The 13,224-nt window shown below is 37.2% G+C and overlaps 1 protein-coding gene across 1 annotated transcript in view; it reads right to left on the reverse strand.

Annotated features, from left to right (window-relative positions):
* Window positions 1-13,224, reverse strand: part of Trhde (thyrotropin releasing hormone degrading enzyme) — a 360,650-nt gene that overhangs the window by 263,337 nt on the left and 84,089 nt on the right. Inside the window, exon 3 of the mRNA XM_005330424.5 lies at window positions 3,991-4,117. Coding sequence (XP_005330481.4) covers window positions 3,991-4,117 — 127 coding nt within the window. The remainder of the gene's footprint in view (window positions 1-3,990; window positions 4,118-13,224) is intronic.

Raw genomic sequence — 13,224 nt, forward strand, 5'->3', positions numbered from 1 at the left:
CTAGTCACTGAATCCCTAAATTTTCTCATCTGGAAAATTAGAAAATAACAGGTATTCCTTCAGAAAGTTGTGACAGACTAAATGGATTAGAATGTACGAAGCCCTTTAAGAGTAACTCACATTCTATAAACACAAACATAGTTATTGTTGTTGTCAATATGTAGAGGAATAAGAAGAAAGTTAACTTAATTCTGTATGTGTCTACAACAACCTTCTTGTAAAGTAGCACTCCATGCCTCTGAGAGTTCTCATGAAAATAAAGCACACAGATATGGAAAGGCTGGCTGTACTGTATCAAGTAGACTGTGCCTCTCATACAATTCAACACCAAGAAGCAGAAAATCTCTGAAAACCTCATACAAAAAGTTTTAATTACCTAACTTAGAGATTTGAAAACAAATCCTCAGACAGTGTACACTGGTTGCTTTTGTTACAGAAATATTTTTTATGTTAACAAGGAGAATAAATTACCATCCTAACAACAAGCATCAGCATTTACTCTCCCACGAACATCAGTGAAGGTCAATTCTCAGTCCTAATCTAACTGGACTACCACAACTTCTTTGCTGTTGTTTTTAATGCTTTCTTCCCTATATGCCCAGCATATCACAATTTCCTGGTTTCCCTAGTGTTTCTCTAACCTGAAAACACTGGATCAGAACCTCTTTGCTTATATTCTCTTTTAATCTCTCACTGTCTTGCAATCCCATCCAGTATTACAGCTTTGTATACCATAATATGCTGGCAAATATATATCTCTAGCCAGATTACTCATCCAAACTCCATATTTATAAATTCAATTGTTCACCTGAATTTCATACAAACATCAAGGTGCCACCTAAATGTTTAATAGGCTTGACAGTCTCAAAAATTATCCCCTTCCATAATCTTTCTGTCTCAGCAAATGGCAATAGCATCCTTCTAGTTCTCAGATCAAAAACCTCAAAGTCATCTTGGATGTCCCTCTTTCTCTTACATCCAACATCTTACTCATCAGTAAATTCTATGGTTTCTACTTCTAATGTATATCCAGAATTGAATCCCTTCTGACAACCTCACTGTTAGCATCCTAGTCCAAGCAGCAATCATCATTCCCCTGAATTTTGGTCTATTAACTGATTTCCATCCCTCCCCAGTTTATATCAGGGTCTCTCCATCTTAGCACTATTGACAGTTTGGGCTAGATAACTCCTGTTCTAAAAGGCTATCCTGTGCATCCTATGAATTTTGTGATGGTTGGCAATATCCCTGGTTTCTATCCACCAAATATTAGTAATATACACCTAACCCTCCCCACACCCAGGCTGTGTCAAACAAAAATGGCTCCAGACAGGGCTCCTGAGGGACAAAATTGCCCTACCACTGAGAATCATTGCCTTGCAGTGGGTTCTCAATCCGGCTATAAGAATGGCCTTTCACAACATAAACCAGATTATATAATGCATCTGCTCAAAACAGAAAAAATTGAAAGAAAGAAAAAGAAAAAAAGCCACTGTGCTTCCACTGCCTGCTGACTCTGCCTAATCTGCCACCTGGCCATTATGCCTGGACCTCAGCATGGACTTCTCACCCTGACTCTGCTATAGTCCCACTTGTCTTTTGTGTCCCTCAGATACCCCAGGAAAGCTCTCATCTCAGAGTCTAGGCACTTGGTTCCCTCTGTCTATAGTCCTTGTCCCATTATTTCCACTGGATTTTCTACTTCATTGCCTTGAGTTGTTCATTCAAAAACTTTGCAATGAAGCCCTCTATGATTGCACATGTGAAACACTCAGCGCCTTCCCTGCACCAACTATGCAACACACTTCCTCATCTTCCATTGTGACTTTATTTTTAGTGGCTCTTATCTCCACATTCCTTACATACTACTATTGCTTCAGTGTCTGTCTCTACCTGATAGAATGGAAGCTCCAGGAAGGAGGAATCTTTACTACCTTATTAATTGTTGTGTCTGTGTGCATGGAAAATTGCCTGTGGCAGGCACTTACCAAATGTTTACAGAATAAATGAGGGAAGGCAAGAAGGGGAGAAGGGTCAATGCAGCCTCAGGTAATATTTAGGACACATCTATGGGCCTCGTTAACAAAGACTTGAGTAGGTTTCCATCGAATTCACTTAGAATAGAATTCATAATATACAATGGAAAATAAGGATTTCTCAAAATGTTTCTGTGCTTACAGAATCTTACATAGGAGGTATTTAGAAGGCACACTTATGAGTCCATTAATATATGGATCTAAACATCTATAGAAATATAAAATAAGTGTAACTTTAAATTTTACAAAGCACCATGGGCTTTGGTAACTCCCCTGGATAGATAAAGCCATATGCTGGGAGTAAGTCAAATCATTCAATTATATACACCATAAGGTAGCTTAACACGTAACAATAAGGGTGAACAAAGCTCTTTTCTACAGATGAAAGGCTGCTATGGCACAGCTGTGAGTGAAGCAAAGGAACAGAAATGCTTCCTGCTGCAAGCTGACAGTTACATGGAACCCCCCGAAGTTATAAATTGAGTTCTTCTGCTAATTACTGGTCTGAAGGAGACAGAGAAAGATCCACATTTTATTTCTCTTGCTGAACTTGCAACATAAGCACTCGTGAATTTTACATTAGGGTCAAGCTGAGCAGTTCCCAGCCAGTTTTACCTGGAGTAGATAACAGTGTCACCTCCCATGCAAATGAGGTCAGGTATTCCTTTCTGCCTTGGGTGACTACCAGGGAGGTTTCAGTGTAAAAAGATACTAATAGGGAGGAAGATGTAAAAAGGAAAATAGAAAAAGAAAAATAGAACAAAACAAAATACAGATCCTATTTGAAATTTTTTAAAAAAATGTACCTATTGATTCTAGGAGCTGGAATTTCAAAAAAAAGACCTTAGAATTTTGTAATACAACTCATTAAAATTGTATGCCATACCCATAGATAACAATATCAACCATTCTATCTGCTTTCTGAACTAACTACTCATTGTAAGACCAATAAAGCTACCCAGCAGGCAGATACTTAATGAAACAGGCCCAGTTCTCCAGGGAGGAGAACCTGTGGTTCAAACTAACACTTTTGATCAAGTAAACACTTTATTCTTTACAATGAGAAATACCTTGTATGTGGATCCTGATCAAAAATGCTCTTGGGAAGAAAAAGGATGGAGGGGTGGGGACAAAGGACTGTTTGATGTAATATCCCAAATCAGGTTTTCTGAGAAGAAAAAGTAACTTCAATACTTCTAGTACATATACATACCCTTTCTAATATCAGGGCTCACTCCTTGGCAAAAGCACACCATTTGAATTAGGGTAACAACTTAATTCATTTATTCATTTGACCAACAAGTATTGAACACATTTCCTTTGTAAAAGGAAGAAATGCAGCTAAGTTTGCAGAGAACACGATTTCCATTACTACCAAGTTTTTCTTTTCGTTTTATTCTATTTACTGTAACTGTGTGCCAGAAGTACGAACAAACAAAAACAATCTAAAGGATAACTAATTAAGATCTGACAACCGAGAATTTGGCAGGACATCCTGCCCATGAGTTCCTTCTTCATGTAAAATATTGAATAGTTCTGGGAGTAATCAAGACCTAGTCTGAAATCCCAGCTCCTTAACTCACTAGTTCTCTCGATGAATGGAAACACTCCTGGGTCCCAATTCCCTTATATGGACAATGATCTGGCCCTACCTACCTCCATGGTGGTTGTGGTGATTAAATGTGATGTTGGCAAGCACCCCTCCACGGGGCATACTCAACAAATCATCTTTTGGAATCCTAAATTTAACATAATGCCTTTCTTAGTTCCCACGAGCACTTACTGGCAAGACTCCAGAAACATAAAATCTTATTCTACCTCTTCCAAAGAAATTATTTTTTATGCTTATCATCTCTAAAAATATAAACCTCTGAATTTTCATGCTCCTGGATGTCTTTAAAGAAATTCTACCTTCAAGGAGCCTGTCCCATAAAATAACCAAGAAAATTCTTACCTAGTTTTGGCAAGGAATAGGGCACTTTAAAGTAGTCTTCATAAAATTCTATTAGTCTCTTTGTAATATGGAGAGCATAGTCCCCGGATCCTCTTCTGATCGCATCAGGTCTTGCATACAATCGCACCTAATTAGAAATATATATAAAGGTGACTTTAGTCTTTTGGTACTCAAATTATATCTTCCCTGAAAATATGAATCTACACAAATCACTTTAGATACTACAAAAATTAAACAGTAGAGAAAATGGACAAGACGGCAGGGGAAAGGAGGGAAGGGGAAAACCCTGGGAAATGATATTGGCCTAAATCTTTGTTATATTGTGTGCATGTGCAAAAATGTAACAACAAATCCCACCATTATGTACAGAGATGATGCATCAAAAAACATGGGGGACAAAAGAAAAAAAATAAACAGTATTCTTGTTCATATATCAAAGCTTGCTGTGCCTGAACGAACCCAACTGAAACAATCGAAGTAACCAAGTCGAACAAGTCACAACTTTCTCAAGTTTATAAGATGACATAGGGAAGATTTACACACCTTGCATCAAATAAATATTCAAAGTTATCACTTACATATGCTTGCTAGAGATATGAAGGTATGGTAGATTAGTATAATGGGTCCCTGGTTATGCTGAAAGAAGCAGGATACAGTGGTTCCCCAGAAGAGAAAATTCATGGTGTATTAAATATGTTGTATCAAGCTTTGGAAGTATTACCAGACTGGGAAAAACATATATATATATATAACTTGAGCTGCCTTTTATTTTTAATCAACTGTCCTTATTTCCAATATGCAAAGCAAGGATAGAAAACTCGTGTACATAAGCAGTCATCATTCTGGAAGGCCGTTCACAACTGCTCTTAGTTTCAAAACTCAGCTAAAGTAATTCATGTACACAATCCGGATACTAATATTGATTTTTAAAGCAAGCATCATAAATTATCTAGTCCTTGGCCCCAAAAAAGAAAGCCTAAAGCGAGAAACATAAAACTGAACAAAACTAACAATTGTACAGAAAAGGTTAAAATGAGATTAGTTTTCATAAAGCTTTCATAAAGCTATCCAGCATCTTTCTTTCCAAAGGCTAAATCTATTTTTCACAGATGTGGTCCCTAATCCTCATATCAATTCTGTGAATAAGAAATATGTATTTTGTGGAAGCAGCAGAGAGAACAGCAGCCTGGGAGTTGGATTTTTAGTCCTGCTCTACCACTAGCCAAGCTGGGTGATATTAAACAAATCACTTAACCTCTTTGGGTCTCCAACATTCTCATTTATAAAATGAAGGTGTTGGCCACCAGCTGGTTGCTAAAGTGCTTTTCAGTTCTAAAACACATTAGTTCCAATCCCATTTTACAGATAAGGGAGTTTGTGTCCCTTTCATACTGCCAGAAAAATAAATGGTTTACTCAGTATACCAAAATGAATATTTATATTCAATAGAGGAAAAAAAGAAAGTCATACTCAATCATAACATAAAAGTTAATTATACAATTAACTCTTTCTTACCCATGCCTAAGAAGAGAAAATACAGATATGTCAAATCAAGGAGAGGAAAGGAGAGGAAGATACATTCTCACATTATGTTAGAAAGATCTGTAACTCAACAAAGTATTTACCAAATTCGATTATAATTAATTGACCAAAATTGCAAAACAACTTCTCTTCCAAAAACTAAATCAAATACTAAATTTAGTTTGCAGCATCAATATCTTTGGCTGGCAGTAGTATAAAATCAGAAACTATCAAGAAAGAACATCTAAAATAGAACTTGACACTCAAAGAGGCACTGTTAGGATTCCCTGCCCCTGACATTGTTTACAAACATTCCATGTCTTAAGTGAAGTTCCCAAGGAGAAACCCTTAAGAAAAGGATTGAGGGTACAAGCAATACAATAAGAAAGCACTCTCAGAGAAAACCTACAAGGGAGTCAGGGAACCATGATAAAGAAAAATAAGTCAATCAAGGGTGCAATTCAGGCAAAGTCCTGGACTCAGCCTGAGCATAAATGGCACTACTGAGTTTGTATAGGCTTGAGGTTAGAAATATAGACTTCCATACTCTTGCACCTCAGTCATTGGCTATAGTTACCAAAATGAGGACATAAAATCCCCGGGGCTCCTGATTCTCAGCACATCTAGGTGGTGCAGATCCTATGATCCAACAATAGTCCTTTGAAGAAGGTGCCAGGTCTGATCTGCTGAGTGCAAAGCAATGGTTGCCAGTGTATAGGGACACCATTCTGGAAAGAAGATCTAGTCTGTGCACATAAAATATTCTCCAGGGACAGTAATCATTCATCTGGGCATTCATTCATTCATTCAACAAATATTTAATTTGCACCTGTTTTATGGCAGGACCAGGACTAATTTTTTTTTTAATTTAGCAATGAAAAAGACATGTTCTCTAACAAAAGGAGGTTTCAAAAAGCTTCTCGTGTACTAGGTAAGTTAGATAAAAAAAAATGATAATGTTATATGCTGTGTGATTGGCAAAATACAAATGGTGAACAGAGACTGAGGAAAAATAAAGAGTTTTCAGAAAGTTCAAGGTGACATAAGTAGTAAATTCATGAACCATTGCCAGGATAACTTCAAAATGATGCAGCAAGGGTCACTGATTTTACTCTTAGGAGGCATCATTGATTTTGGTAGAAGCACAGTCATTCCTATCAATCAACTCTACCAAGTAGTGGAGCATTCAGTAGGCCCAGACAAGAGAAACATGATTAAATCAATCTGGCTGTCAAGATTTGATAGAAATAATCCAATTTGAGTGAAAAGACAAAACATATGCATGCTTAGCAGAGTGTCTTCATTCATTCATTCAAACATTTATTGCATGCCTGCTGTGTTCCAGGCATTGTACTAGGGAATAGAAATAGAACGATAAAATCCCTACCACAAACTGAGCAAGATATCTATACTTACTGCTCTTAAAAGGTTCACAATATGTGAAAAACAAACAAATAAATCAACCACAAAAGTACAATCTGAGAGTTATAACAGCGTACTCTGCCTCCACACCCTTTGCAAAGGATATACAATGCTAAGCCCTCCACATTCTATCCCTCTTCCCTTTTCAAAACCCTCATTCCCCAAATTCTCCCTTTATTTCCCACATCACCAATTTATCCTTTCATACTGGATAATTCTCATCAGCAAACACTCTGTGTCGTTTTCCCTTATTTTAAAATAAATCTTTCTTGGTCACAGAATTCCAGTTATTGTTTCCAGCCACGATCCTTGAAAGACTTTTCACATAGTTAGGATGACATCTGCCCCTGAACACTTTTGAGAATGAAAGCAGCACTTACAACCTGAAGCAACAGCTGTAAGTGGGTGCTTGTTGTTTGTAGCCCCTGAATGCCGTCTTTCTTCAACTCACTACAACAGGCTTTCCTCCCACTCTTCCACCAACACTGCCTGGACTCAGCCTGAGCCATGGGGAGTTGATCTCACAAAGATCTCTCATGACCCCATGGTGCCTAACTGTCAGTCATGTGGATGATCTTCTTTCTTCCCCTAACAGCAGGATTTACACCGTTGGTCATTTATTGTCCTTGAAACATTTTCTTCACATGGTTTCTTTTAATTTTCCTTCTATCTCATTGGCCACTCCTTCTGTTTTCTGGTTATCCCTCCATGTCATCATTCAATCCCTTAATCATGTTGGAGAATCCCAGGTTTCAATCTACATACCTCTTCACTTCTCTGTCTAGACTCTGTCCCTTGATGATAACATCTAGTCTCAGAGTTTAAAGTATCATTTATATGCCAATGATGTAGCCAGACTTCCAGACTCATTATTCCAACCTCCCAGGGAACATCTCTGCTTGGATATCTAATATGCCTCTCCTACTGAACATGTCTAAAACCAAACTTCTGATCCCTCTCCCCCTCTCTCCCTCCCCTAGCCAACACACACTCCTCCCAAAACCTTTGCATCTCAGTTAATGGAGCTCCATCTTTCCATACATGGAGCTCCAGGCCCAACATCTCAGCATCATCCTTCTTTCTCTCTTTCCCTCATACTCCATTAAATCCTACTGGCTACCAGTCACTTGCCACAACCCCATTGTTATCATCCTGGTCCCAGCCTCTTCCATTTCTTGCCTGGATGATGCTCTGCTTTCCCACTGATGCCCCCTCCCTCACTCCTTTTAGGCTGTCCTCTACACAGCAACCAAAACTTGCCAGTTAAAAAGAGCATCCAATATGTCACTCCTCTGCCTTTCCTCCTCCACTGGTTTCTACTTCCTTCAGAGTCAAATCCCAAGAATTTGGAAGGGTTCAAAAATCCCTATACAGATGAAGTCCCCTTTAGCTCTCTGGCTTCATTTCCTACTGTACTGCTCCACATCAGTTACAGTTCACCCACACACTTCCTTCCTTGCCAGTCCTCAAATATACCAGAGAGATTTTTCATCAAGACTTTTGAGTTTTTCCCCCAGATAACTCCATGGCTCATTCTTTATCTTCTTTAGACACTTGTTTATATATCTCACTAAGGAGCCTTTCTTCTTATGTTAGGACCCTGTACCTAAATTATCTAAGTAAGTGATCTTTTTTTTTACTTTTATATGACAACAAAATGTGTTTCAATTCATATTTTACATATAGAGCACAATTTTTCATTTCTCTGGTTGTACACGAAGTAGAGTCACCTCCTTCGTGACTTTTTACATGTACTTAGGGTAATGATGACCATTGATTCTACCGTATTTCCTACCCTTATGCCTGCTCCCTTATCTTTTCCCCTTTGCCCTATCTACAGTTCATTTAATCCTCCCATCCCCACCCACAGCATATTATGGATCAGAATCCTTAAATCAGAGAAAACATTCAGCCTTAGGTTTTTTGGGGATTGGCTAATTTCACTTAGCATTATATTCTCCAGCTTCATCCATTTACCTGCAAATGCCATGATTTTATTCTCTTTTAATGCTGAGTAATATTCCACTGTGTATATGTACCACATTTTCTTCATCCATTCATCTACTGAAGGGCATCTATCTAGGTTGGTTCCACAGTTTAGCTATTGTGAATTATACTGCTATAAACCTTGATGTGACTGTGTCCCTGTAATATGCTATTTTTAAGTTCTTTGAGTATAGACCAAGGAGTGGGATAGCTGTGTCAAATTGTGGGTCTATTCCCAGTTTTCCAAGGATTCTCCATACTGTTTTCCATATTGGCTGCACCAATTTGTAGTCCCACCAGCAATGTATGAGTGTGTTGTTTTCCCCACATCCTTGCCAAAACTTATTGTTGTTTATATTCTTAACAGCTGCCATTCTGACTAGAGTGAGATGAAATCTTAGAGTAGTTTTGATTTTAATTTCTCTAATTGCTAGAGATGTTGAACATTTTTTCATATATTTGCTAATTGATTGTATATCCTCTTCTGAGAAGTGTCTGTTCAGTTCCTTCGCCCATTTATTGATTGGGTTATTTGGTTTTTTGTGTTAAGATTTTTGAATTCTTTATATATCCTAGAGATTAGTGTTCTATCTGACATGCATTTGGTAAGAATTTGTTATCTTATATCTGACAACAGAATGTATTACCAAAAAAAGGCACCAAAACGTACATTGGAGAAAAGATAGCCTCTTCAACAAATGGTGCTGGGAAAATTAGAAATACATATGCAACAAAATGAAATTAAACCCCTATCTCTCACCATGCACAAAACTCAACTCAAAGTGGATCAAGGGCCTAGGAATTAAACCAGAGACTCTGCATCTAATAGAAGAAAAAGTAGGCCCAAATCTCCATCATGTGTGATTAGGATCTAACTTTCACAATAAGACTCCTATAGCACAAGAATTAATATCAAGAATCAATAAATGGGATGGATTCAAACTACAAAGCTTCTTCTCAGCAAAAGAAAACAATCAGTTAGGTGAATAGAGAGCCTACTAATTGGGAACAAATTCTTAGCACACGCTTATCATTTAAGTAAGTGATCTTAGAGATACTGCTAAATACAATGGCTTTATCATAAGTGTGGAAATTCATGGAAGGGTATTAAGCCAGGAAGTGGTTAAATTAGTTTTGCATTTTAGAAAGATCACATCAGTCACCTAAAGCAGGCGAAGTGAGATGGGGGCGGGGTGGACTGCTTGTTAAGACTGCAGGCAGAGACACAAATTAGGAAAGTGAAAAGATGTACATTAATAAGTGTGATTTGACAAGTAAAGAGGAATTGCAAACCGTACAGAAGTACCTATAAACTAAGTTGCAAAATATGAATTTAATACCATGAGCACAGGCTGGTCATTTAAAGATTTTAAGTCACAGAGTGACATGATCAGAATTGGATTTTAGCAGATTACATTGGACTTCAGTGAAGATGATGGATTTGGAGGTATGGGAACAAATAAAAGGAAATAAGTTAGATTTGTGGAAATCCAGATGAAAGATGATGATGGTTGAGAGTGGAGAGATGGCAGCAGGGAGGCAGAGAAACAGATGGACATGTTCAATTGGCCCTAACACTTGAACAAGTCCTTCAGTTACCAAGTAAGTCCAGTTATACACATTCTCACCTGAAAACAATCATTCACCTAATCTGTATTCCAATATCTCAATCCAGTGCCCCATTGGAACAAGTGAAATCCAGTGGATGGATTGGGAAAATATTCAAAATATTTTATAAACTGAGTAATTCCTATGTGGTTAATCAAGTGAATTTGGTACAATAATTCTCTTTATACTGTGAGAAAAAAAATCACAGTTGTTTTCTTCTTTTAGAGTAACTAAGTTCTACTTAATCATCACATAGAAACTAAATCTTCATAAACACAGTTATCACTCAAAAGCAATGAAATATAATTTTATTACACCTGCTTATTTGCATTTTCTGACATTCCATGATAAGAGCCCAGCTCTGAAAATGAAAATTGCTTACCAGGCTTTATCTCTCCTTCTGCATAGCTTCTTCTTACAGCCAATATAAAGCAGACTCTATGGACATTTACTTCAGTTAAAAGGACATTTACACCAGGAACTGTCACACAGGGATCTGAGGTTCAAATTTCTTACTACCTACATCTTCCAATTCACGAGAGTCAATTAACTTCTCTAGGTTTCAGCTCAAAGTTTCTACCTAAAAATTTATCATCATCTATTTATTGTGTTATGCCTGCGAGACTGGTGTGTCACACTAATTTGCCTAAATTTTTCTCGTCTAGTCTTCCCTCATTTTGACAAGCAAATAATGGAAAGATTGTTTTTCTTCACATAGTTTTACCCCTTTACAATTTTCATGGCCTTTGAAAATACAAACTAACTTCTCAGCTACTTTTCTTCATTCTTTCCTCTTGAGCTTTGCTCTTTTTTTCCTCTGAACTGTCCATGAACTTGGTGCTGATTAGACAGAAATAACTATAGTAATCAGTTTATGGAATAGAAGAAACTGACTTTGGAAAAACAGATTCACAGCTCTGCCCTTGGAGCAATACTTCCTAGCCAGAGCAAAAGTGGAGGAGCTATACATTTTGGATCCCTCCCTTAAAACAAAAGGGGGTTTTCTGTTAGAACCAGTGGGCTTTCTAGTTTCATGAATTGTCTATATTTGCAGTATGCTTTTCATCTCTTTAAGGATTTTAAGTATTTTAGTTATTGAAAGGAAAAAAATTCTATAGGCAGGTATCTTCAATCTCTTTAATTCTCACTTTCTTACAAAAACAGGTTGGCAATAAAGTGGCAGCTGCCCTGACAAGTAGAGTTGACTTCTTGGAGGCCTTGTCGGGGAGAATCCTGAGACCACATGTGGACCTGGCAGGAGGCTGCACTAAAATGACACTGTACACTTAGGCTGCAGAAGCAGCTCAGCTGCTCATTATGTGCCACCATTAGGATGAAATATTCTTCAGAAGGGAATCATGTGGAAGAGAACTTTAGGTAGATTAAAGCTGATTTTGTGTCTGATCGCTGGGCAATTTAGAATAAGAACATCAAAGCCTGTTAAGAGATTTCATCAATGGGGCATTTATTTATTCAGTTAATATTTAATGAGTGTCTACTAAAGATCAGGCCACTGTTCATAAGCTGGGTGTCCAAAGGCAAGCAGAAGAGACCAGGTCTCTCCTTTTGAGCAGCTTGCATTACACTGGGGGAGAGAGAACAGTGAAGTCCTGGAATTTACAATAACAAAGTGGATCTAATTTATATGGGCTCTTCAGAGACGTCCTCTCCAAAGAGGGGGGAAAGAAGAACAGGGACAGAATCATAGAAGAGAAGATGAGCAATAAGTTATTCAGACTCTCACACACATAACTCGACTTTTCATTGTATTAAATATTCCCAAGGAAAGGGAAAAGATGCTTATATAATTGAAATATAATTTAAAAAAAGTAAGGAAATACACGATTGTCAAAAATCATATGAAATCCTCCGCTAAATAATTTTAGACACTGTTTCCCAATAATTTAAAATAACTTACAATTTTTTTTTAAAAATCCATTTTTACAAAATACCTATGGAATCCGTATGGAGTTATCAATACATTCTGACTTTTTTTATGAAGAACTTGAGAAGAAGCTCTTCTGTACTCATTTAGTAGCTTTAAAAGTCAGTGAAACTAAATCTCTCTGTCTGAAGCCTTTCTTCTAGACTGTTTTAATCATTTGTTGTGTTAAAAATGAATTGTGGTAGTTGCTATATAATTATGAGAAACAGTGTATAGTTACACCAAACAGCCAGGAAAAAAAAAGAAAAGCCATTTACAACAGCACTGCACCTGTTAAAGACTTGAATAACATTTTCTCAGATTTGACGTTCGTAATTTGGCACTTTAAGTTAAATAAACCTTCTGGCTTGCCAGAGTCATTCTCTGAGAAAATTTTACACGGCAAGGGTACGTTAGAAACTTTGGAAGACAACAGTAATTATTTCACAGCTTTAAAACATTGCTATGATAACAAGAAGTTTACTTTTTCTTTCACCTAACTGAATAACCAGTTCTTTTGTTTAATAATTGCAACATAATGATGTGTTATAGCTAATTTCTCAGAAAAAAAAGCCGAATTAGTTCACTTGGATGAATATAATTTGATTAGATGGTTCTTCTTACAAGTCGGTAAAACCCAAGGAGGCCAGGAGAAGGAGCAGGTACTTTGGGCTCTCAACAGAAGACAAATGTATTGATACAAAGAAAAAAAAAGTTTGTTGTAAACAAGAAACTTAAAAAAAAAAAGCCTGTGAGCATTAGTTTATTTTAAA

This window comes from Ictidomys tridecemlineatus, chromosome 6 (genome assembly GCF_052094955.1).
Source record: "Ictidomys tridecemlineatus isolate mIctTri1 chromosome 6, mIctTri1.hap1, whole genome shotgun sequence".
Taxonomy (NCBI): Eukaryota; Metazoa; Chordata; class Mammalia; order Rodentia; family Sciuridae; genus Ictidomys; species Ictidomys tridecemlineatus.